Below are 25,706 nucleotides of genomic sequence, written 5' to 3'. Positions count from 1 at the left end.
TAAATATGTGACAAATGTAGGGTTAATGCATTAGGGTTCGGACGCCACATGCTGGAATTGAAAATAATACAAAGCAACACATGTAGATTATGCTAAGAATGTTAGAATGTGATTTTTTTGTGTTCATCTGACTTTATCATCGTAAAATACTAGCTTTCCCCCCCAACTTTATTATTGTATGCTTCTCATAATTATGACTTTACTCCCACAACTTTCTTAGAATGAGCCACGGGCCACAAATGTTCCCCGGGGCCACACTTTGGACACCACTGCTATAATGGATCATCTGTACACACATCTGATTACACAAAACGCCTGCCTCCCTTTCTGTGGGAACTCCCCCCCCTTCAAGGTGCTGAAGACGCTGCGAGGGAGGGAAAGTGGGGCGGGGTTTGTGGGAATGCTTGACCTTTTTTTTTTTTGTGTTGGTAACATCAGTCGCACATGCTTGCTTCAGTCAGTGGAAGCCTTGTTTGCTTTAAGGCCACAGGAGCCCACGCAGGATTTTAATTCTTTGTTATTCTGTCAGCAGAGAGCCACAAGTGGAACAACAAAGTGGGGAAGATTCAACTGAAGGAGGCCGGCATTTTTCTGCAAACTGCTGATGTGCATGACAAGGTAAGTTCAGAATTATGCTTTATTTATTGTATATATTGTATATCAGTGTGAATCATCATTTGCATATACTATACAAGTGCAAAAAAACTACTTTTAATATCTAAAAGTAACCACTAGAAATACTTCAAATGAATAATATGACATATAGCGATTATTGAAACCAATTAAGTGTATAATGTATGAAAAGCATTGACAACAGTTTTTCCCTCAATTGTGTTTGAAAGTGAAATATGTGCCCCCCCCCCCCCCCCCCCCCCCCGGCCAACCCCTTGATACAGGATGCACCAAAAGGATGTGTGTAAACACAACACAAAATAATTAGCTTTTATTATGAAATGAAATAGCATCGTATGCGTTATTTAATTGGCCTGCCCCACCTTAATAGCTCATTCAGTCACAGTGATGTCATGTCTCCCATACTAGATGCCCCCCCCCCCCTCCCACCCACTCACACCCTCCCTCCCCTCACGAAACGCTCATGGTTTCCATCAGCACAGCAGCATCATGTTCCGAAAGTCATTTGGGTGAAGCTCGTGCAGACATTCCAAGCCTATGCTGCATTCTCTCACTGAAGAGGTGTTTTTTGGGAGGGGGAGGGGGGCAGAGAGAGGGGGGGCTGCATTGTTAGTTGTTTCCACACAGTAATTCATTCTGTTTGGTCTTTACATAAAACAGAAGGTTTCTGAGAATCGTTTTGGTGACGTATGAAGATTTTCTGTAGTCTCCTTTCACACAGATTTTCATTCATTCATTCATTCATTCATTTTCTCCGCTTATCCACACGAGGGTCGCAAGGGGTGCTGGAGCCTATCCCAGCTGTCTTTGGGCCAGAGGCGGGGTACACCCTGGACTGGTGGCCAGCCAACCACAGGGCACATATAGACAAACAACCATTCACACTCACATTCATACCTATGGACAATTTGGAGTCACCAATTAACCTAGCATGTTTTTGGAATGTGGGAGGAAACCGGAGTACCCGGAGAAAACCCACACATGTACGGGGAGAACATGCAAACTCCACACAGAGATGGCCGAGGGTGGAATTGAACTTGGGTCTCCTAGCTGTGAGGCCTGCGCGCTAACCATTTGATCACCGTGCAGCCGAGTTGTATCTTATTTAGTCTTATTTGTCTCAAATGACTTAATGACGCCTACTTTTGTTGGATGATACGAGTGTAAAGGTGACTATAGGGGTGCTATGTCATGTATAGAGGGCTCTACTAATGTTAAAAACTCGCCGTGCAGCCAAGTTGTGTCTTATTTAGTCTTATTTGTCTTAAATGACTTAATGACGCCTACTATGTTGAACAATAGGAGTATAAAGCTGACTATAGGGGTACTATGTCATGTCTAGAGGGCTCTACTAGCTGTGAGGCCTGCGCGCTAATCACTAGGGTGCCATGCAGCCCCCAAAGGAATTATATATTTTTTTAAATAACTATGCAAAAAAAAATACTGCTCTTTAATACTGCTGGAAAGGCAGCATTTCCAGAAATGCTACAAACATTTGACATACAGTACTAATTGCCTGTGAGAAAATACACTGTCATCAATGGCAATTCCTAGCCGTGAGGTCTGCACGCTAACCGCTCGACCTGTGATAGATTTTGTACATTAAAAATATGAATACTTATATTCGCAACTGGAATTGAACCAGCATCCTCTGCCTTAAAATGTAGCAGCTGTACCGTTACACCATTAGAGACTGATTGGTGAGTTCCACTGCGTGCTGTCAATCGGTTGTAGCAACGTGCATGGCAATTTCCTGGCTTCATTTGTCACTCTTTTTCTGAAATATTCAGTGTGTCGGTACTGGTAGTGACACACAAGCACCAGACTTGATCGCCACAACAACAGGCTTTTATTGAATGATCTCACAACAGTCATTCTTAACATAAGCTACTGTTGCGACCGTAACCCACGGCATGCTAAAAGTCAACTCTGAACTCCTGACATCACTTCCTGTCCATCCATTTATTTATCATAACTTATCCATATTTAGCGTTTTCACCGCTGATCATCAAAAGAACCATTTCCACACTAAGTAGGCTCTTTCAGTGAACTTAATGGGCTGCAGTCTTATATTTTATTTTTGAACAAAATCATATGCGTTCCCTCAAATCCACAACGTTTTATAGCGCGTCTTACATAACAGCGTAGCTTTGGCAGGTTGGAGTCGACGTCTCACATTTTGCCATAACCTTTTATAGATGAAACACCTCCGACTCAGCCTTCAGGCTCTTAAAGGCTCAGCGCGGCACAAAGCTCGGTAAATAAGTCCAGCAGGACAGTGGAAGAAAGCAAACATTTGACAAAAATTAACACCCAGAAGCTAAAATGGACGCTACACTGTCAGAGGACAGTTGATGGGAAAATGTCGTATACTTGGTATTTTTATTGTATGTGTGGTGACTTTTGTTGTTGGCTAACCTTTGTTGTGTTTGATTGACCATAAACACAACATTTATTCAAGATGGTGTCATCCAGACAGCCAATTCTAAATGCATATGAATGACAAAGCGAAAAATTAACATTTAAAGTTGCCAAAGATACAATGTGGCAGCGAGATCCACACCACACCTTTGGGTTATTTCTTGAATTAACTCTTGAAATAACCCAAAATGGAACCAAAGAAGTACGAGCATTTTAATAAAGAAGGGGATGAGAAACACTACTGAATTCAAGAAATGGCGTGTCCGAGTTGATCTCGCTGTTTCGCGTCTATCTTGTGGTCTTTGGCAACAAAACATCTTCACTGAAGGTAAATGTCACCTCAAATGTTCATTCATTCATTTTCTTCCGTGGGGGGTGCTGGAGCGTGTCCCAGCTGTCTTCGGGCGAGAGGCGGGGTACACCCTGGACTGGTGGCCAGCCAATCACAGGGCACATATAGACAAACAACCATTCACACTCACATTCATACCTATGGACAATTTGGAGTCACCAATTAACCTAGCATGTTTTTGGAATGTGGGAGGAAACCGGAGTACCCGGAGAAAACCCACGCATGCACGGGGAGAACATGCAAACTCCACACAGAGATGGCCGAGGGTGGAATTGAACCCTGGTCTCCTAGCTGTGAGGTCTAGGTGAGGTCTTTGTTGCAGAACACTAGACCAGGGCTGCGCGGCGGTTGAGTGGTAAACGCGCAGCCCTCAAAGCTAGGAATTGCCATTGCTGACGGTGTATTTTCTCACAGGCAATTAGTACTGTCTGTCAAATGTTTGTAGCATTTCTGGAAATGCTGTCTTTCCAGCAGTATTAAAGAGCAGTATTTCTTTTGCATAGTTATTTTTTCAAAAAATATAATTATATACCCGTGCGTGCGTGGGTTTTTTTCCGGGTACTCCAGTTTCCTCCCACATTCCAAAAACATGCTAGGTTAATTGGCGACTCCAAATTGTCCATAGGTATGAATGTGAGTGTGAATGGTTGTTTGTCTATATGTGCCCTGTGATTGGCTACCGCCTCTCGCCCAAAGACAGCTGGGATAGGCTCCAGCACCCCCCGCGACCCTTGTGATAATAAGCGGTATAAAATGAATGAATGAACACTTGACCAGTCCAAAAAAAGGGTGGATTGCACCCTCTGGATTAGACACTGGGGGTTGGGGGAGTGAGTTCTCGCCACAGGTGGAGGGGTCCAAGTACTTCTGGGACTCGGGGTCATGAGTGAGGGAAGGTTGGAGCGTGACGTCTGAGTCTCCTAAAAGATCAGAGTGGAGTGGAGGTGGCTCGGGTATCTAATCCGGATGCCTCTTGGCAATGTTCCTGCTAATTTTTCAAGTGCCCCCTTTGGGCGTACGCACTTCATGATGTAATCCCTTTGAACGAGCTAGACTAAGAAGTTGTAAAAAAGCCAAAGAAAACAAAAAAAAACATACGCATGAAGTTGCTTTTCTCGTACTGGCTGAGTTGGAGCGGCGAGCGCAGTCATCTGGCGACTTTAATACAATGTTGTTTTTGTTTTGTTTTGTTTTGTTTTGTACTGTTCACCACCACAAATCCGAGGGTGTCGCTTTCCTCCAAAGCTAGCCAGCATTGTGCCTCCATCAATATTCTCTTTCACCTCTCACAAGTCGGCAGTGAAACAATACTTCACTGTGCTCAGCTGCCGTTAAAATCCCCCCCCCCCCTCTCAAATGTTAACCCAGTAGGGGGAAGAAAAAAAAAACAGTTAAAGTCTAATTATAAGCCAACTGTGTTACTGCTTTTAGCTGAAAGCGCATAGTCTCCGGGTCATTTGGCGAGTGCTACATTTAAAGAAAGCACTGATTGTTACCTTTTGAGAAGCTCTGTGTTTGTGTTCAGGTTCTGTTCTCGTGCCATTTTCCAAACTATATCATAATAATCATGTGCGGCCAAGTTGGAGAAGGTTCTGAGATGTGATGAACACTGCTGATATTTTCCATGAAAGGAGCTATACAACAATAATGTGGTGATAAATCGGCACCGTGTACGTAATTACACATGAGTATAAAACTCAACCATTTCCCTCTGTTTCGCTTTCCAAAAAGTGTTGCAAAAAGTTAAGGTCTTCGCCAGTCATATTATATATATGAACTGTTTGTAGTGTGGGCGGCACGGCGGTCTAGTGGTTAGCACGCAGACACAGAGATGGCCGAGGGCGGAATTGAACACGGGTTTCCTAGCTGTGAGGTCTACGCGCTAACAGTGCTCCAATTATTGTTCTACAAATTATCATCGATAATGCATATTTACGGCTGCACGGTGAGCGAGTGGTTAGCACGCAGACCTCACAGCTAGGAGACCAGGGTTCAATTCCACCCTCGGCCATCTCTGTGTGGAGTTTGCATGTTCTCCCCGTGCATGCGTGGAACCCTGATCTCCTAGCTGTGAGGTCTGCGCGCTAACCACTCGACCGCCGTGCAGCCGTAAATATGCATTATCGATGATAATTTGTAGAACAATAATTGGAGCACTGTTAGCGCGTAGACCTCACAGCTAGGAGACCAGGGTTCAATTCCACCCTCGGCCATCTCTGTGTGGAGTTTGCATGTTCTCCCCGTGCATGCGTGGGTTTTCTCCGGGTACTCCGGTTTCCTCCCACATTCCAAAAACATGCTAGGTTAATTAGCGACTCCAAATTGTCCATAGGTATGAATGTGAGTGTGAATGGTTGTTTGTCTATATGTGCCCTGTGATTGGCTGGCGACCAGTCCAGGGTGTACCCCGCCTCTCACCCGAAGACAGCTGGGATAGGCTCTGGCACCCCCGCGACCTTCAGTCTCGGACTGATACTGACACTTGGGGGCATGATACCTGGCCTGATACCAGACAAACCATGTGATAACCTATATGTATAGCATGACATTTTTTAATGATTGGTTTTCATGAACCGGAAAAAATCCGATATCAACCGACATGAAATTTTTTTGCTGATATCAAAAATTACCGGACATCCCTACTTGAAGTTATTGGTCAAGGCCTATGATTTACCTCATAGAATACCTCACATTTGCCACTGTAACCAAACCTCAGCTATATCCAGCAGATTATTATTAACTGTAGAATAATATAATAAGAGCCAAAAAGGCTTTTTAAGACCAGACGTGGTCCAATTCAGGTGTCTGTCTCGGAAAGAGGAATGTGCAGATGCTATAAATCAGTAAAATGAGGCATAAGAGAGATGGATGACTTTTTGAAGTGTTCCTGGGTGTGGTCCGAAAGGGACTCTAGTAGACTTGGAACGTGAAAGCCTTTGCATCCATAGAAGTCACAGCGTTGGCACACATTCCAACCACCACGCATGACTCAGCTACACAACCTAAGGGATACTCCACTTCATAAGAAAAAGCTTCTTTCTTATGGTCGGTCGCTTAGAACAGGAAAATCACAAGACCAACTCAGGACCACAAAGATGGAGTAGGACTGCTTCTGTAAGGATGATGGTTCAATTCCTAAGCATACCCCATTAGTGCATGGTCATCTTACCTGTGAGCTAAAATGGGTACAAGTGGTATAGAGGATGAATGGATGGATAATGATTGTGACAAAAAAGCAGTGTTTTTTTAGGTTAGCGCGCAGACCTCACAGCTAGGAGACCAGGGTTCAATTCCGCCCTCGGCCATCTCTGTGTGGAGTTTGCATGTTCTCCCTGTGCATGCGTTGGTTTTCTCTGGGTACTCCGGTTTCCTCCCACATTCCAAAAACATGCTAGGTTAATTGGCGACTTCAAATTGTCCATAGGTATGAATGTGAGTGTGAATGGTTGTTTGTCTATATGTGCCCTGTGATTGGCTGGCGACCAGTCCAGGGTGTACCCCGCCTCTCGCCCGAAGACAGCTGGGATAGGCTCCAGCACCCCCCGCGACCCTAGTGAGGAAAAGCGGTATAAAATGAATGAATGAATGAATGAATAATTGGAGCACTGTTAGCGCGTAGACTTCACAGCTCAGAAACCCGTGTTCAATTCCGCCCTCGGCCATCTCTGTGTGGAGTTTGCATGTTCTCCCCATGCATGCGTGGGTTTTCTCCGGGTACTCCGGTTTCCTCCCACATTCCAAAAACATGCTAGGTTAATTGGCGACTCCAAATTGTCCATAGGTATGAATGTGAGTGTGAATGGTTGTTTGTCTAGACTATGTGCCCTGTGATTGGCTGGCGACCAGTCCAGGGTGTACCCCGCCTCTCGCCCGAAGACAGCTGGGATAGGCTCCAGCACCCCCCGCGACCCTCATGAGGAAAAGCGGAAGAAAATTAATGAATGAATGAATGTTTTTTAGGCTGGGAATTCTACACAAGTGGCAGAGATTTCACAAAAGTCAGTGAAGGAAAATGATATGTATAACTTTTACGGGTAATTATATGTGGCATTTTCAATCCCATAATAACATTTACGGGATGCACGATGGGTAAGAATGAAAGATAACAGCTGCACACCGCAGAATGTGTTTGCGTCCGCTGAGGCTTAGGAAGAGAAACATAAAGAAAAAAAAAATGTCCGGAAGGAAAGCCATTGTTCTGCCATGGCACTGATCCATCAGAATAGAAAATGGACATTTTTAGACGTTTTCAGAGTGACCGCTTTCCTCCAAACAGACAGGATGGGATGTTTTGACTTGACGAGTTTGGTATTTTGGACCCAGCAAAGAGGAAGCATGGCTGTTTATCAGCAAAGAGGCATGTCCAACTCCCGGTTGCTAACATGCTTCTTTGAGCCATCCAGCCTGCTTTCTGGCATCTTCTTAAAACATGCTGTGTTTATCTTTGTGTGTGTGTGTGTGTGTTTATCTAAAATAGTTGCATCATTGGTTATTAAATTCCATGACCGTGCAGAATGTAAACTGGATGCTACACACCAGTTGCAGATGATACATCGAGGTTTCTGTAAGAAGGAAACCTCGTCATGAGTGATCATTCATTCTTAAAGCCTTAATAACAAACCACAAAATTGTTTTCTCAGAAAAAAAAAATAAGAAGCTTTAGGTCGTTTTGTGAGTTCTGGGTCATGTCATAGTTTGGACTAAGGCAACATGGGGTGTCTCTGTTCATTCCTGCTTCCCCTCGAGGGACATTTCAGAGCCTTTTGGTTTGTCAGCTGCACTTTGTTGAGGCCACCTCCGCTTTTATGGGATTATAGAAACATGACAAAGCGGCTTTGTGCCCAAATTAGGGTAAAACTATGAAAAATGCTTCCAAGTAAAATAGGTGACTAACATAAGGCTAAAACATGGCCGCCATGATATGTACTGCTAACTAATTGTTGTCAACAAAAATAGTCAAGAGAGTCTACTAAAGTAGGCTAACAACTAACCAGATGTGGCTAACCAAAGCTAATACTAACATTTCAATATAATATAAAAAGATAGCTAACAGGTAGCACAAGGCTACCAGTGTTACCCAACTGGACTACAGATAGAGGCTAAATATGGCTAAATGACCTAAACATTGTGACACCTAGTCAGATGTGGCTAATTGAACAGGCTAAAATGGCTAAATGGCTAAATGTGAGGCTAAAATGTCACTATAATATAAAAAAAGACAGGCTAACAACTAGCCACATGTGGCTCACAACTCCTTAGATGTGGCTAAACAAATCTAATAGAGTCTAAAATGTAACTATAATATAAAAAAAGACAGGCTAACAACTAGCCGCATGTGGCTCACAACTCCCTCCCTAGATGTGGCTAAACAAAGCTAATAGAGGCTAAAATGTCAACATCATATAAAAAGGTGTCAAACAGTTGGCAAAAGGCTATCAGTGTGTCACAAATGGACTACAAACAGGACTAAAACATGGCTAAATGAGCCTAACATTGTGCTAAAGGAGGCTAACAACTAGTCGCATGTGGCTCACAACTCCCGAGATGTACCTAAACAAAGCTAGTAGAGGCTAAAATGTCAACATCATATAAAAAGGTGTTAAACAGTTGGCAAAATGCTAATCAGTGTGTCACAAATGGACTACAAACAGGGACTAAAACATGGCTGTATGAGCTCAACATTGTGCTAAAGGAGGCTAACAACTAGCCACATATGGCTCACAGCTCCCGAGACAAAGCTAATAGATGCTAAAATGTCAACATCATATAACAAGGTGTCAAACAGTTGGCAAAATGCTATCAGTGTGTCACAAATGGACTACAAACAGGGACTAAAACATGGCTAAATGAGCCCAACATTGTGCTAAAGGTGGCTAACAACTAGCCGCATGTGGCTCATTGGCGCTAATTGAGGACAGCTAACAGGTGGCATAAGTGTTACCCAAACAGTTACCAGTGTTACCCAAATGGACTCCAAACAGAGGCTAAAAGGTGCCCAAAATTGTTCTGAAGGAAGCTAACACGTAGCCATATGTGGCTACCTTAAACTAATAGAAACTAAATGTCAAGTTATATAAAAAAAGATAGCTAACAGGTGGATAAAGGCATTAGCAAACAGATAACATGACATATTAGACTCCTAAGAGGGGCTAAATAAGGCTAAGTGCTATGTGGCTAATGGAGCCTAATAATATCCTCCTCGCATAGCTAATACAGAACATTTAATGTCAAAGTGGCTAAAGGTTATCCAACGGGTCCCTAATGAGGCCGAAATACTGTTTGTAGCTAGTGTGCTGTAAATAGTATCCTAAAACTGCTGCATCCACTTCACAATTTGGTTCAGTTTGAGACAAATAACAACGATTATGATTATGAAATGATCTCTACATGTATGTGCAGTATTGCCCTTTAAACAAATGAAAACGCCCTTGAGAGTTTTTGAAATGGAGAACCCAGTTTGGTTACGCTTTATTATTGCCAAGACACCACAGGGGGTTTGCACAACAATGAAGGGTGGAGGGAGAAATGATGGAAGTTATTTGCAGAGAATCAGCCTTTTATTTTGAAATAACCCTGATATTCACCCGTCGCTAAAAGAGCATCCACATATTTAAAAAAAAAAAAAAAAAGCTTCTTACTCCTCATCCCTTACGAAAAGAAAATATATTTATCAATATATTACTTTAAATATATTGTATTATATTATAATATATTATTTTTCCATTATATTTTCCAATACAATATATATTATAAATACATTGAATAATATATTTTTGTACATATATTATACAATATATTATATATTCATGTAATATATGGCAATATATTGCAGAATATACAAATGATTGCCGCTTTCAATATATTGAAATATATGAAATCCAAACATATAATATATGAGTTTATATATCCCAAATTATATGCAATTTTATATATGTAAAAATATAGTCCTTTTTTGGTCTTGATCGCAAGATATTTTTTATATGTATCAATATATACACACATATGACCTATGCATATATTACAATATATTGGAAAATATAAACATAAGATCCCATATATGGAAATATATTTCCTAATACATTGCATTATATTTGCCAATATACTGCAATATTTTTTTTTCCCATAAGGGTTCCTCCTCCCTTTGCCTTGTTGTGGACAATGTTTGCTAAACTGTGAATTCTTTCTTCCCAGTAGGTCAGTTTGACATCATGAGTGACCGCTTCGACTGCAAAAACTGCAAAGAGTCCTTGTATGGACGCAAGTACATCCAGGTGGAGGACAACCCTCACTGCATCCCCTGCTATGACCGCCTGTACGCCAACACCTGCCAGGAGTGTAAAGAAATAATCAGTCACAATGCCAAGGTAAGCTGGCTTTGTTGGGATAAAGCGTCAAAAGCGCAACACAACCTGAAGGGTGCGATGAAAGGTTTACATCATTGGTGTTCTAACTTCAGCCTGGAGCCATTTTTAATGACATTCTCAAACTACAATGTAACTCAGCAGTCATTTATGAAAATATGAAAAGAAAAATGGTGTAATCTAATGAGAAAAAGTTGTCATGTAATATTTTGACGAAAAAAAACTTGCATAAAGTTGAAAATTTGTGAAAAATTTTTTTTTTGAAGTTCTAATATGGGCGGCACGGCGGTCGAGTGGTTAGCGCGCAGACCTCACAGCTGTGTGGGTTTTCTCCAGGTACTCCGGTTTCCTCCCACATTCCAAAAACATGCTAGGTTAATTAGCGACTCCAAATTGTCCATAGGTATGAATGTGAGTGTGAATGGTTGTTTGTCTATATGTGCCCTGTGATTGGCTGGCGACCAGTCCAGGGTGTACCCCGCCTCTCACCTGAAGACAGCTGGGATAGGCTCCAGCACCCCTGCGACCCTTGTGAGGAAAAGCGGTAGAAAATGAATGAATGAAAGTTCTAATATGAGAAACGAACAAAACAAAACCTACACTTTTCAACAAGTATCAGTAATATTACTGTTGGGTATGACACACAAGCACCAGACTCCGTTTTAGGTTTTAAACATCTCACAACAGGCACAATACTCCCTAGCAGGAGCTGCTGTTGTGTCTGTAACCCACGTCAAGATAAAACAAAACCTCAATGTCACTTCCTGTCCGCCCCTCACTCAGCTACCCGAATTTTGGAACGTATTTACAGCAACACACATCAGCACAAGTCTTGTTTAGGTCTTAAATTGCTTATTTTCTTGAATTACATGTATTATATTGGGTAAAATGAATATAAAGGGTGACTATAGGGGTGTTATTTAATGTCTAGAGGGCTCCAGTAAGTAAATCTGTGTGTAAATGTACTTATAATGGTGTGATAAATGACAGATTACTGTGTGCCAGCACAAAACAAAAACATTTTTAGAATACTTGGTACAAACTGGAGAAAGTCAGCCATTATTATTATTATTATTTATTATCAACCCGCGACCCACCAGTTGAGAACCACTGCTCTCGGAAACAGCCACAAATGTCACAAAAGGCCACGAGTGTCCTGTGAATCATGAGCTTCCCTGCGAGGGACCGACAGTAAATTACTCTGCTGCTTACTTTGGCCCCTCTCTCCCCAGCTCACAAGATGTAGCGGCGGCCATCGCTCATCCCGCTCGCTCCCTTCGTCTGTACTTGTTTTTGTGAAACCCCACGCCTAGAAAATCCTTTTTTTTAATTTTTTTATTTTTTACCCACCATTCAGTGGGCCCATTTATCACAGGGCCAATTTGAACTGCTGCTGAACTGCCGCACAAGCATTTGTTCCAGTAAAAAAACTAAAAAAATCAACAAGAAAAGTAGCTCACATGCCAGAATACTGCAATTGGCACGTGCCGGAAATCCAACCCTGTGGGTAACTGTGACGTCTTGGGCAGAAAAATGGTGTAAGCTCCCATGTTAGTCACTGCTTGTGAGTAATATTTTATGGCGAGACAACATCATTGCGACATCGTCTCATCCACTCTAGTCGTATAATTGACGCAACACAGGGACACTTGTTACTCCTCTCATTTAGGAATGCTTTTTCTGTTAGCATTTTATCACATATGCAGTGATTTTAACCATACTGGACTTCAGCGCTACAGTAGTCCCTCGTTTATTGTGGTTAATTGGTACCAGACCGGACTATGATAAGTGAATTTCCACAATGTAGGATTCTGTATTTATAACCTGAATATAACCTGGCATTATCATTCATTCATTCATTCATTTTTCTACCGCTTATCCTCACGAGGGTTGCGGTGGGTGCTGGAGCCTATCCCAGCTGTCTTCGGGCGAGAGGCGGGGTACACCCTGGACTGGTCGCCAGCCAATCACAGGGCACATATAGACAAACAACCATTCACACTCACATTCATACCTATGGACAATTTGGAGTCGCTAATTAACCTAGCATGTTTTTGGAATGTGGGAGGAAACCGGAGAACGCGGATGCACGGGGAGAACATGCAAACTCCACACAGAGATGGCCCGAGGGCGGAATTGAACACGGGTTTCCTAGCTGCGAGGCCAACGTGCTACCGGTGCTCCAATTATATATATTTCTACAAATTATCATCGATAATCCATATTTATGGCTGCACGGTGGACGAGTGGTTAGCGTGCAGACCTCACAGCGAGGAGACCAGGGTTCAATATCACCCTCGGCCATCTCTGTGTGGAGTTTACATGTTCTCCCCGTGCATGCGTGGGTTTTCTCCGGGTACTCCGGTTTCCTCCCACATTCCAAAAACATGCTAGGTTAATTGGCGACTCCAAATTGTCCATAGGTATGAATGTGAGTGTGAATGGTTGTTTGTCTATATGTGCCCTGTGATTGGCTGGCCACCAGTCCAGGGTGTGGCCCCGCCTCTCGCCCGAAGACAGCTGGGATAGGCTCCAGCACCCTTCGCGACGAATGAATGAATCCATATTTACATTTCTTTAGCAATGTAGGGAGCGACACCGTCTGTGAGCGCGCACAGATTCATCGATTTATTGATTATCTTCACAGGCCTAGTGGTGGTTATCATTAATCGCACTGATTATATGATATTTTGTTTATGTCCGTACTGTTTACAACTTCTTCTGTTTTCAACCTCTTGACCCTTAACCTCCTCCCCTAGGAGCTCTTCTACAACAACAGATACTACCACGATCACTGCTTCCGCTGCGTACGCTGCGATCGCTCTCTGGCCGACGAGCCCTTCACCAGCCAAGACGACGCGTTGGTATGCAGCGAGTGCTACGGAAACGAATTCTCCTCCAAGTGCGTGGTCTGCGACAAGAAAGTCATGCCCGGTGAGTGAAAAGAAGCGAAAGTTTGATGCCGCGACTGCTGCGGGTGGTGTTGGATGACTTGGAGTTGGAACGCGATGCAATCTTGTGGTATGTGTGTGGGATATTCTAAAATAAGCGGTTGGAATGTCGTCTTAAAGTTTAAAAACACTAAACACGGCATTCCAAGAACCGCAAAGTGTTCAATGAAAAATGATTGATGGATGAAGCGGACGTTTGGTTGAGATGCATAACAGGAAGTGTGTGTTGTGCATGTGCAGAACAGGTTCTCGCATTTTTTCCCACCTTTGAGATAACAGCAATCACATTATTGTTTTCATATCTTTTCACTCTTTCACCTCATTTTTTTTTTATCTCTTGGCCAGGATCAAAACTGTTGGAGTACGGCGGCTCCACGTGGCACGAGCACTGTTTTGTGTGTCACGGTTGCGACAAGCCCATCGGTGGCGAGGCCTTCATCCCAGACAAAAACAACTACTACTGCGTACCGTGCTACGAGGGCAGGCTTGCTCCGCGTTGCAGCTGCTGCAAAAAGGTGAACCCTACCTCCCCATACTGTAGAATCATGCAATAGCGGCGCCATGTTTATCAATTCCATTAAAACACCTTCGGAATGGCTACTTATTTGACAGTATGTTTATTGGAAAGGATTCCTTGCTAACATTCCCATAATTCCCATAAGGTGCAATCTATTAAGAGCAGTAGTCACAATAATAAACACCAACTAGAAATTGCAGCGTAGTAGAAGTGATATAAAACGTCATATAAGGACAAGAGGGGTACATTACTGCAGTCCCGATACTATGCATGTACAGCCTCCACTATAAAGATACTGTATAGTATACTGTATACTGTATATTATGCTGTTTTGTAGTTGAATACAACATACTACTAGTAAACCACATGCATATTCAAGCAAATTTGATAGATATTTTGCCTAAATTTGGCATATTCATGCATAAAAATGGCTCATAATGAACCAAAATACATAAATATGAGGCATTCAGGTGACACATTCAAAGATGTGATATGTAGTATTGTACACTGGTCACTAGGTGTCAGTAAAGTTACTGTAATGTAAGCACCAGACTTGATCCATGGAACAACAGGCTTTTATTGCAGGTTTGAATGATCTCACAACAGGCAAAATAACCCTTGACGTCACTTCCTGCCACTCACACTCAAACATTTATAACAAGGGGTCAAGGGGCTGCTGGAGCCTATCCCAGCTGTCTTCTGGCGGGAGGCGGGGTACACCCTGGACTGGTCGCCAGCCAATCACAGGGCACATATAGACAAACAACCATTCACACTCACATTCATACCTATGGACAATTTGGAGTCGCCAATTAACCTAGCATGTTTTTGGAATGTGGGAGGAAACCGGAGTACCCGGAGAAAACCCACGCATGCACGGGGAGAACATGCAAACTCCACACAGAGATGGCCGAGGGTGGAATTGAACTTGGGTCTCCTAGCTGTGAGGCCTGCGCGTTAACCATTTGACACCGTAGAGCCAAGTTGTGTCTTATTTAGTCTTATTTGTCTTAAATGACTTAATGACGCCTACTTTGTTGGATAATATGAGTATAAAGGTGACTTTAGGGGTGCTATGTCATGTCTGGAGGGCTCTACTAATGTTAAAAACACGCCGTGCAGCCAAGTTGTGTCTTATTTAGTCTTATTTGTCTTAAATGTCTTAATGACGCCTACTTTTGTTGGATAATATGAGTATAAAGGTGACTATAGGGGTGCTATGTCATGTATAGAGGGCTCTACTAATGTTAAAAACCCGTCATGCAGCCAAGTTGTGTCTTATCTAGTCTTGTTTGTCTTAAATGACTTAATGATGCCTACTATGTTGGATAATACTAGTGTAAAGGTGACTATAGGGGTGCTATGTCATGTATAGAGGGCTCTACTAATGTTAAAAACTTGCCGTGCAGCCAAGTTGTGTCTTATCTAGTCTTGTTTGTCTTAAATGACTTAATGACGCCTACTATGTTGGGTAATACTAGTGTAAAAGTGACTATAGGGGTGCTATGTCAAGACTAGAGGGCTCTACTAATGTTAAAAACCCTATTTAGAAAGTTGTAAACAGGCTTTCTATGCTCTAACTATGACAATTTGTAAACGAGGAAGTGCGGTAGTGTCACCTAGAGACATGGCGTGTGTTTTGTCCTGCAGGCTCTGACTAGAGGAGGGGTGACCTACAGGGACGAGGTGTGGCACAAAGAGTGCTTCCTCTGCACAGGCTGCAAAACTCCTCTGGCCGGGCAACCTTTCACCTCAGAAGGGGAAAAACCGTACTGTGTCAAGTGCTTCAGCAGCCTCTATGCCAAAAAATGCGCCGGCTGCAACACCGCCATCACAGGTGACTCGACTACATACCTCACATGCTCGAATGAGTCACCCCCACAATCAGACATCACGACTCCATGCATCATGCGTGTGCACGTGTCTCTGCAGGTTTCGGAGATGGCAAATATGTCTCCTTCGAGGACCGTCAGTGGCACCAGCCGTGCTTCAAGTGCTCCCGTTGCTCCGTGTCGCTGGTCGGCTCCGGCTTCTTCCCGGACCGTGATCAGATTCTGTGTACAGACTGCAACAACGACGACTGACCGCCACAAAAAAAACCTCAGCTTTACACAACAATACTGCAAATACGCATCTTCACTTCTTTGTTCAAATTGTTAAAGATTTGTAGTGTTTTGTGTTGCTGATAAATAATCAAGTTTAAGCATTAGCTACAAAGCAACACACTTATGGTGCCAAGATAATTGTATGATGTACAATTTTAGCATGACAGCATGCGTGTTGCAATGTTTTGACCCCTGCTTGATAAATATGTATTTTCCAATTGGCATTTTTGGAATATTATAACATGCATGCATGTTGGTGTTGCTATAAAAGTCACAAAGAGCCATATTTTATTATATATAGTAATATACTAAAGTGCACAATATTACTCAACTTTTTTTGTAAAATAAAACCATAAAGAAATATCTGCTCCTTTGCTAAAATAACATCACTATGAGCAATATTATATTGTGTTATTATATGTGTGTGTGTCATATATTTTCACTTCAACGACAAAGAACCGTCCAACAGAAAGCGCCTCCTCCTCCTCCTCCTCTGCACCAAAAATAACCCTCCCATGCGAACTGACTGTTGCTATTACTTAAATAATCAGAATAATATTTACAGTTCACCACCCCGTTCCAATCAGATTGTTGATATAAAGTCCACATGATGTACAAACACTATCATTGTGTAAAGTTTCATCTTCAGAAACGAAAACCAACCCGCTTGCAAACACAAAAGGCAATCAAAAAGATTTTGGTCTGTGCTATTTCATCATTATCGCTTGACATCCTGTGCATCATGTCACTTCCTGCTTTTCTTCACCATTTACGACCCTTAACAGCAAAAAAGGCCTCATTCTACAATGCTTAGCCTTATCGACACCAGATGAGATTTTTTTTTTTTAAAAAGGGGGGGCTATGCAGTACAGTGCTGTTGTTTGTAAAGAGTTTTTTTTTTCCCAGGCCTCCTCCTCAAATACATGTGACCTCGTTTGAGGCCTTGAAGGAGAACAGACTTGCTTGGTCCCAAGAGGAGGGAGTAAGGAGGACAAGAAGGAAGCTCCACAGCAAATATTCACACTGTGTCATCCTGCCTCTGTGGGCCTGCGTGGAGACTCAAAGGCAGCTGGTGGAGGCTGTTCTGGTCTTCACGCTGACTGGCAAAACCACAGAAGAAGTCAAAATGTCAAATTTAACTATATATAATTCCAATTAGCTGGGATAGGCTCCAGCACGCCTACGACCCTCAATAGGATAAGCTGTATTAAAAAATGGATGGATGTATATATGATAAAATTATATTTATTTATTTATTATTTTTACATTTAATTTATTTTATTGCATACAATTGTTTTATTTAATTACAATTCTTTGGCGTTTTATATTTGATTATGAGACAAGGCCTGTGCTCCAAATCGCACACATTTTATATATTGAATTTATAGGCGCATCTAATGGGAATTACGGTAATTTGTGTTGAGCGGCCACAGTACCCGGATGTACCTTCACCACTAGTCTTATCGTCGCCATCTTGGCTACGTATCAAAAGGAGGGGACTAAAGTGGTTGAAATGTGCAAATAGAAAGGAGGTAAGTCATTTCCAGTAATTATTAATAGTTTTAAACACGTTATCAGCATCGAGTTAGTTAATAGAATCTAGTTTCAAATAAAAAATATACGTAATATACAGTGTAAATGTAGTAATGTGATATGGCATTGGTGAATCTGGTTCGCATTCCAATGCAGTAGGTGGCGGTATTGCATTTTTTACGATGAAACAAAAAGAAGAAGCTTTCTGAGACTTAAACGATGATGGCAAAAAAGGTATGTGCGTATTATTGTTACATTGTAAGTTCTCATTGTGTAAAAATGCGGGTTAAATAATTGTCAATGTCTGTCCAAATATACCTAATAGGCTGAATATGTTTCTGTATAAAGTCAATGTTTGGACCTTAGCCAAGTCCGAAAATCTGTACTATGTTCCCAAGCTGTTAAGTGTCAATGGTACCATCTCAGTGACAAGCTATTTTACCCCTGAAGGTATAACGTGTAGTGTATGCCTCTTTTTCCATCACTCATACAGATCTAGGATCAGCTTCAGATTTTTACAAGTCACTTGAAACCAACAATTTTCTATCCACAAACGCCTTAAGGCTACAGACTACCATTTCCTCTCTGCACTCCAGAGGCCAACAAACTTAAAAAAAAAAGTCCCAATCTAAGAGATCCTCCTGATAATTACTGTAGCTACCATCTAAAACTTGTATATTTGACCAATAGAAATTCCATGTTCAGAATCCTGACAGTCGCAATTAAAAACAATGACACATTTTCTGACATGACAGGAAGTGCCATTAACACACCTAGTTGGTGTTACACACACACACACACACGCTTGGAAATGCAACAAGTGGAATGCAGTGATGTGATGGTAAATGTTTTTTTCCAGACAGATCCGATTACGTAGCTGATGCTGACTCATGAAACCCGGCCCCAAAATGTCTCCCCAAGACTTAAAAAAGGTAACGACCACCACACACACAAAAGTATTGGGATGCATGTTCATGATATAAACAGGGAAAAAAAATATACGACAACATTTTGTGCTGTATTTGTGCTGTGAGACATCGCAGTGTCTGTTTTAGGTCATGTTTTTAATGGGGTTGAAATCAATGATCAACTTTGCTTTTATTTTGGACACCCCTGGTTTCGTGTATGAAAAAATAGGGGGTTTAAGAGTTTTTATAAATACATGTATTACTTGTGAGTTGACGAGGGTTCTTGTACAAATAAAGGGGATCGACTGTATATTGTAAAATCCAACTTTCCACACCCATTTCTGAAATGGTCCTTCTTTTTGACCTCAACTATGACGGAATGTTGCACAACAAGCTATGTGCAACACAGAGGATCCACAGACAAGCCATAATCATAGCGTACAAGACGTGTCTCCGCTACATTTTGGCTCGAGCAAAGCTAAACTTTTCAGTCTGTCTTCACCAATCTAATTTAATCTTTTGGGTTTTTTTTTTTTTTTTTTCAAAGGCGACGTGTAGGAAAACTAGTCACGGAAGTTGTGAGGTAAATGAAACGTGACTCTCGGACGGAAAGGTGGTGCAGCAGCAGCAGAAAAGCAGGGAATTCATTTTGGTCACAGTTGATCCATCATGGAGTCTGCTGGTGTAATATTAACTTCTCTCTTACACTTTTCCAACTTCCAAGTCATGAAAGTGCACTTTGATTGTAAGTCACACCAGGGTGTTTTGTACAGAGTGTTTTTTATGGCTGATCAGCAGCCATACAAAAGCAGTATGTTATGCAAAGAAATGAAAAATTGGTTGATGAAATAGCAACTAAGTGACAAATGTGCTAACAATAACGTGTAAAACACCGGGGGCAAAAATTCTGGAAACATTTCTTGTATTATATAATCTAATTTCCTCACACAAATGTAAAGCCACGGACCACACTATTTGATTTAAAGTTTTCTCGTTTTATCTTAAAGTTACAGCATCATTTGCGTATAACTACAGGATTTTTTCTTAAACTTTCAACTCATGCTTATCCAGCAGCTTTCAGGTCATTATACAGTAAAAACAGCTCAACTTAACACTGAAAAGGTATATCTGAGAAATATATAAACATGTACCAATACAAGTTTAAAAGGAGTTCTTGATCAAGGTATGCATTGGGGCACTGCAATTACATCAGTCTCCCTCTAGCGGACAGAGGCAATATTGCAACATCATCCATTTATTTTTTTTCTCCAATTTTTTAACTTGTATTGGTACGTTTGTATATTTACTAGGTGAACCTTTGAGTGTTGAGTTGCTGTGTGATGAGTTTAGTGTTTTAAAGAAGACATTGTGAGTGTTGAGTAATTGAGTTTTTTTCTTAGCTTCCAATATGCCATTTTATGAAGGGGGGCATGTGCCGTTTATACACCAGTGTAGCTAACATATGTAAAAAAAAAAAAAACATGTCCTCAGTATTTAGTGGGTGTGGCTTATACAGCAGAATCTATATTACCCCATGAACGTGACTGTAGCTTCACTGTGGGACGATAAACGAGTACCGAACTGACTATAAAAAGTCACATTTGGAGTATGAAGACCAGAAGCTAGGCGGATAACACTAGCTAACTGTCTAGCCGCCATCAATGTCGGGTACAGACAGTGACAAGTAGGCAAAACGTGTAAAATGTCAATCGGTTAATGCTGATCGGTGGCCGATCCATCGTTTTATTAAACATACAGTGCCCCACTGTGATCCGATATTATTGACATAAGCAGGCTGCGTCCGCTAATAAAACAAAACATACCAACATCAATTGTGTTTTATTATTTTCTTGAAAAACACCACATGAAATAAAAGAATAGCTTCAGAGAGGATTTGATTCACATGTACAAAAAAATATGAGGAAAAAAAATTACAATGGAAAAATGTGTTCATTGCCTACAAAATAAATATTCTTTAAACAAACACTATAACATGTCACAGGCTGGTGTGTAGTAACATGCAGGTTGGGGAATGTTTTGACGTTTAGAGCAGTACACACATCACAGGCTAAAATGTGACAGCTGTAAAAAACAAAAAAAAGGCATATAAAGTCTCTCGGTTGTCATTTGGAGTACAGGTCTCGGACTCGTCTTAAGTAGAATAGTCCTGCGTAAAGAGAAAACAGAATTAAGTAAACGCCAACAGTATAGGAATAAAGAAAGTGGACTTACAGCTCTTGGTTTCTTGTTCACCTTCATGTCGAACCTGGAACAGAATTCCATTTTTAGATATGATGGGACCATATCAGGCGGGTTGTGAGAGCAATGACAAAAAGCGGTGCCCCTACTGTACCATGAGGGAGCCTAAAAATCAAACCGTAGGCGATGTTGGTGTTTAACACACAATTTTGCAGCAAGCCCATCATACAAGAACAGCACTGCTTTTTTATTATTAATTTTTTTTTTATAACAAGCGCACTCAGCATGAATCAGAGCTCAGAAAAGACGTGACGTCTGCCCAGTGACGAGCACTAAAAAGTGATGGGATGCTCAAGAGGCATTCAAAGAACATGCAGCATGCAACTCGAGAGAGAGAGAGAGAGAGAGAGAGAAGACTTCAGGATGCGGTTATGAGCAGACAGGATGTACAGGCCACAGGAGCGGGAAGTAAAATTCAGAACTTACTCAAAGTCATAATCAAACATGGCAGAAGGGCTGGGAGGTAGGTTTCAGCATTAAAAAGAGAAGGGGGAGGGGAGGGGGGAAGGAAAAGATCAGCAGTTGTTAGTTCAGTCTGAACCCCCCCCCCCCACATCTAAACAACAGAGTGAGAGACACCAGGGTCGCCCCGGTGTGGTAGCAGGGCCTGCTGGGAGGAAAAAGTACCTGAGGAATTTCGTACATTTCTGCATGAATTGGTCATAAAATGCTGTCTGACCATCTAAATCGGGGGTCTCAAACACACGGCCCGCAGGACACTAGTTTGAGGCCCCCCGCCTTGATATGAAAGTTTAATGTTAGTGCGGCCCGCGCAAGTTTGATATGGATGCTGTATGGTATCATGTACCCAGAAAAAATTATTACGTTTGATTAATGTTCATGTTAAAGGTTAAATAACTGTTAATAGTTATCCTCCCTATCCGTGTGGAAGTGGTATGTTTTTGGCTTTTTAAGTTTAAAGGAAATAACTTGAACCGTTTAGGTCGCTAGCTCTCTAGTTTGCGAGTTAGCATGTGTCTCAAGACCCTGCAGTTGCGCAATATGTTGTAAATAGAGTATAAATGTGACTATAGTCGTGTTTTGTCATGTCTACAGGGCTCTAATAATGTTTTGTTCATTTTAATCTGAAAAAATAATTTGTCTACCCACCAACTATGTGGTTTCTTAAGTTTTTATTATTTGCCGTTTTTTTATTATTATTATTTATTTATTACTGATTGATTTACTTTATTCTTGATTTGTTTATTTATTTTAGTTCTTATTTCGTGTAGAAAAATAAAAATTAAGATATTTGAGAACAGTGGAATGTTTTATCAGAGCTTTTATTGTAGAAAATCGGAACCAAAGCAAAGTTTATTCATTTTTCTGTTTTTAATAAATGGGGTTTTTTTGGGTTTTTTTTGGAAAACCTGATGCGGCCCAGCCTCACCCAGACCCTAGCTCTAGTGGCCCCCAGGTAAATTGAGTTTGAGACCCCTGATCTAAATCATAGGAATAAACAGTCTAACACGACGCTAATAATTACTGTATTTTCTGTTCTATAAGTTCCATTTTTTTAAATGGTTAGACTGGTCCTGCGACTTGTACTCTGGAACCATTTATGTTTTTTTCCACGGCACAGTCATTGCCATCCATCCCCAAATGTTCTATAAGGGATTTAAATCAGGGGAACATGCGGGACGGTCCAAAAGAGTCAAGTCGTTCTCCTTGAAGAAGTTGCTTGGTCAAGCGAGCATTGTGAACTGCAGCGTTGTCCTGTTTGGAAAAACCCAGACGAGGGCCCTCAGTCATGAGGGATGTCGGCTGCAACATCTGCACATAACTGATAAGTTCCCGCTGTTTGACGACCCTGCACCACCTGAAGCTCGAGTGTTCCACTCAATGTCATGATAGACCCTAATTTCTGTAATGACGAATCATTAGCCACGTTTACATGGACCCAAATATTCCAATTCCATTCAGGTTATTTGCTCAAACGGAAAGAATCTAACCTTTGTTTTCACCCCATTCCGAAAGAAAAGTGCCAATCCGAATGAATATATAATCGGATTCACAGGGGTGATATTAACATGTAAACGTGGCTATTGAGGGGGTGATGGTGGGTACCTGTGCCTGTTTTTGTTCTTCCTTTTCTTGTGGCTTCCGTGATGGCTGCCCGAGGAGGAAGACGAGGCAGCCTTTTGGGGCTTCAAGTCCTGCAGGGTGGAGTCCACATCCTCCGTGTCCTCCTGGCTGGGTTCGTTCTCTTGGTTCTGGAGATCCGGGGAGGCGTCGCTTTCCGTGCCGCTGCCCGCCTCACCTGACAGGGTGGGTATCAAACTCGTGACTGTATATTCAAGGTCAGAGGTCAAAAGTGCTTGCCGCTTCACTCACGTTTCTCATTCATGTGATCCGGTATACCACCGAGCGCACACACCGCCTGTACATTGAGAGTAACACATTTTAATGCAAGTTATTTTACATCCTATAGTTAAAATGTATGTGCAAAGCAAGGGGAACCTACTGCAACTGATGTGACTGATGACTTGCTGAACAGACGCTCTGCCTCCTTGAATTTTCTATTTCTTCTATCAGTCTTACTATTAGAGTTCCTGGTGGGTCATTCAACATATATTAAAATGTCATATAGAAAAACAAAACGTACAAAAAGAGCCAATTTGCATACATTGAGAACTTACTTTTGGTTGGTCAAGTATCTGTCCCATCCTCTGATGATGTTGCCATACATCTGCGTGTCTTCTAGGTAACTTCCTTCAAATGCGTATATTTGTCGTTCCAAATTCACAAGCGTTTCCTAGAATATAGGAAAAAAATAAATATTCATGAACAAAAGGCGCAGGACCCCCACTGACCCACTACCCCTCCATAGACTGTGTTAGGTATATTTATATATTAGATATATTTAGATTAGATATATTTGAGTTGAATTGCCCCCCCCCCCCCAAGTCAAAACCAAATGTGGATGTCATGTAGTTTTATTAAATCAACATTTACAATTACATGAGGACGTTTTTTTTATGTTAAAGCTTCATGTAAGATTATATCTAAAAATAGACACTAAAATAAAATAGGACATTACTTTTTTCCACACAATGTATTTGTGGCTGTTTAATATTCATAACATAATTAACAATGAGACAAATTAATTATCCAAAATAGTCACCTCAGTAAAAAAATGTGATTCAAGAATTTTAAACTGATATTTTAATTTTGCTTAATGCAAAAATATATTTGTTATACAATGTGGTAGGTTGCCCGTTTCTCTGGTGAGACCTGGCAACACGGACTGAAATCACGCGAGAACAAAAAAAAAGCTAACGCGAACGCCGGTAAACATTTAGCGGCTAACTGGTTAGCATTCATGAGAGTAGACTAGTACGAGCGAATGGGGCTTAGTCCTGTGCCTTACAATGTCTGTGGGAAGTACCATGTGGAAAGTTCTACGTGGGTAAACTATCAATATTTGCCCAAACGTAGCGTAACGAGACACAAAGAGAACGTTATTGTTATCCGTTAGCCAGGCCTGAGCTAGTAGCATGCACACTCCGGCGAAAATGTTAACTATAACATTGTGGTCCACATTAGGTGTGACTCCACTCGTCAAGACCCACGAAGTCTATTTCATCTCAATAACAACAACATACTGCAAGCTCCTGTTTCCTCTTCACCAGTTCGGCAAGCTCCCGGCGGGTGTCCGGGATCTGCGGTGGAGTAGCTTTCGTGTGCATCGCCATGATGGATAGCAATGTGGAGAAACAAAACCGTGGCGGGACAGCTCTGCAGCGACGCCTAAATTATCCTTTCAGCCAGCAGATGGCGCTAGAGATGACAAACCACAGGTACGTTACCACAACACCGTAGCAAAAAGACTCATCAACCTCATGTTATGTATTTTATAATTTATAGTGTGAAGTTAATTTTATGTGTTGATATAAAACATTTATTTTTAGGAGTGTTTTGAATATTTAAGATACTTGTATAGTTAGTGTTTCTAGTTTTAATCTATATTATTCCATATGTAGATACATTTGTGTACATTGTGGTGCCATGATGTCTGTCTGTATACCCTGATCGTGTGCATAATCTACCCAGGTGGTAGACCTGTTCTCACTAACTCTCGATCCCGGTTGAGTCTCTCGCATTGCCCTTTCGACTAGGGCTGGTTTAGTTTGCATGTTACGGGTTTTAGTTCAAACCAGAAATTCGAATTAATTCATTTATGGGAGTGCGTAGAGAAACATAAATATTTGAAAGCGGACATAGTACTCCTTTCCCTCCTCCTCTTCCCTAATTTCCTTCCTTTATGACATCACATTTGATGGCGTGGAACAATCATCGCATCATCCTTGTTTTGATCTCATTGGCTAGCCAATTAGCAAGCGGTATTGTGCAAATAGTAAATTATAAAGAATTTATGGCATCTACTCTCACTTAGAGCCTTTTGCAGTCCACTTGCATCTGAGCTAGGTGGGCAGCAGTGATCCACCAAATCCAGCAGAGGGTGCTGTGTTGAATAAGCATGTAAAACATATGATTATGCAAATACACTTTAAATCAAAGAGGTGCGTAATTTACATAATCTAATGTACGGTAATCTTACTTTTTACTTTTGTAGTTGGTGTGCAGTGACCCAGATGCAGAAGACGGTACTCATTCATTCATTCATTCATTTTCTACCGCTTTTTTCTCACGAGGGTCACGGTGG

The 25,706-nt window shown here is 41.6% G+C and overlaps 3 protein-coding genes across 14 annotated transcripts in view; 2 read left to right on the top strand and 1 right to left on the bottom strand.

Moving 5' to 3' along the window:
- Positions 1-293: 293 nt before the first annotated feature.
- LOC131101322 (four and a half LIM domains protein 3-like) lies at positions 294-17,145 on the top strand. Of its 2 annotated transcripts, none has more exons than XM_058046279.1 (7): positions 294-352; positions 533-618; positions 10,598-10,770; positions 13,527-13,701; positions 14,064-14,233; positions 15,886-16,072; positions 16,168-17,144. In XM_058046279.1, the coding sequence occupies exons 3-7, from the start codon at positions 10,615-10,617 to the stop codon at positions 16,317-16,319; spliced, it is 840 nt and encodes a 279-aa protein (XP_057902262.1). In that variant the 5' UTR covers positions 294-352; positions 533-618; positions 10,598-10,614; the 3' UTR covers positions 16,320-17,144. The 2 variants fall into 2 exon arrangements, with proteins under 2 accessions (XP_057902262.1, XP_057902263.1); XM_058046280.1 differs by having other exon boundaries at positions 302-352; positions 10,601-10,770; positions 16,168-17,145.
- Positions 17,146-17,785: 640 nt separating this feature from the next.
- LOC131101303 (MAP7 domain-containing protein 1-like) overlaps positions 17,786-25,706 on the top strand; it is a 44,706-nt gene continuing 36,785 nt past the window's right edge. For 7 of the 10 annotated variants that reach the window (XM_058046216.1, XM_058046219.1, XM_058046211.1 and 4 more), the window contains exons 1-4: positions 17,786-17,872; positions 18,733-18,805; positions 19,329-23,308; positions 24,673-24,840. The gene's annotated coding sequence lies outside the window, so the exon portion shown is untranslated. Of the gene's footprint in view, positions 17,873-18,047; positions 18,108-18,732; positions 18,806-19,328; positions 23,309-24,389; positions 24,841-25,706 lie in introns of those variants that run through there. The other 3 variants (XM_058046221.1, XM_058046212.1, XM_058046214.1) reach the window with 3 other exon arrangements.
- On the bottom strand, positions 20,534-24,803 carry meaf6 (MYST/Esa1-associated factor 6). 2 transcript variants are annotated; one of them, XM_058046244.1, is made up of 8 exons: positions 24,646-24,803; positions 23,680-23,795; positions 23,505-23,592; positions 23,375-23,420; positions 23,108-23,300; positions 21,467-21,496; positions 21,014-21,047; positions 20,535-20,948 (listed from the first exon to the last, which is right to left on the bottom strand). In XM_058046244.1, exons 1-8 carry the CDS (start codon positions 24,733-24,735, stop codon positions 20,934-20,936), a joined length of 612 nt encoding a protein of 203 aa, XP_057902227.1. In that variant the 5' UTR covers positions 24,736-24,803; the 3' UTR covers positions 20,535-20,933. The 2 variants fall into 2 exon arrangements, with proteins under 2 accessions (XP_057902228.1, XP_057902227.1); XM_058046245.1 differs by lacking the exon at positions 21,467-21,496 and having other exon boundaries at positions 20,534-20,948.

The sequence above is a fragment of the Doryrhamphus excisus genome, chromosome 14, assembly GCF_030265055.1.
Source record: "Doryrhamphus excisus isolate RoL2022-K1 chromosome 14, RoL_Dexc_1.0, whole genome shotgun sequence".
NCBI lineage: Eukaryota > Metazoa > Chordata > Actinopteri > Syngnathiformes > Syngnathidae > Doryrhamphus > Doryrhamphus excisus.
Note: the sequence above shows the minus strand (reverse complement) of the source record. Positions and strands in the feature narration are given on the sequence as shown.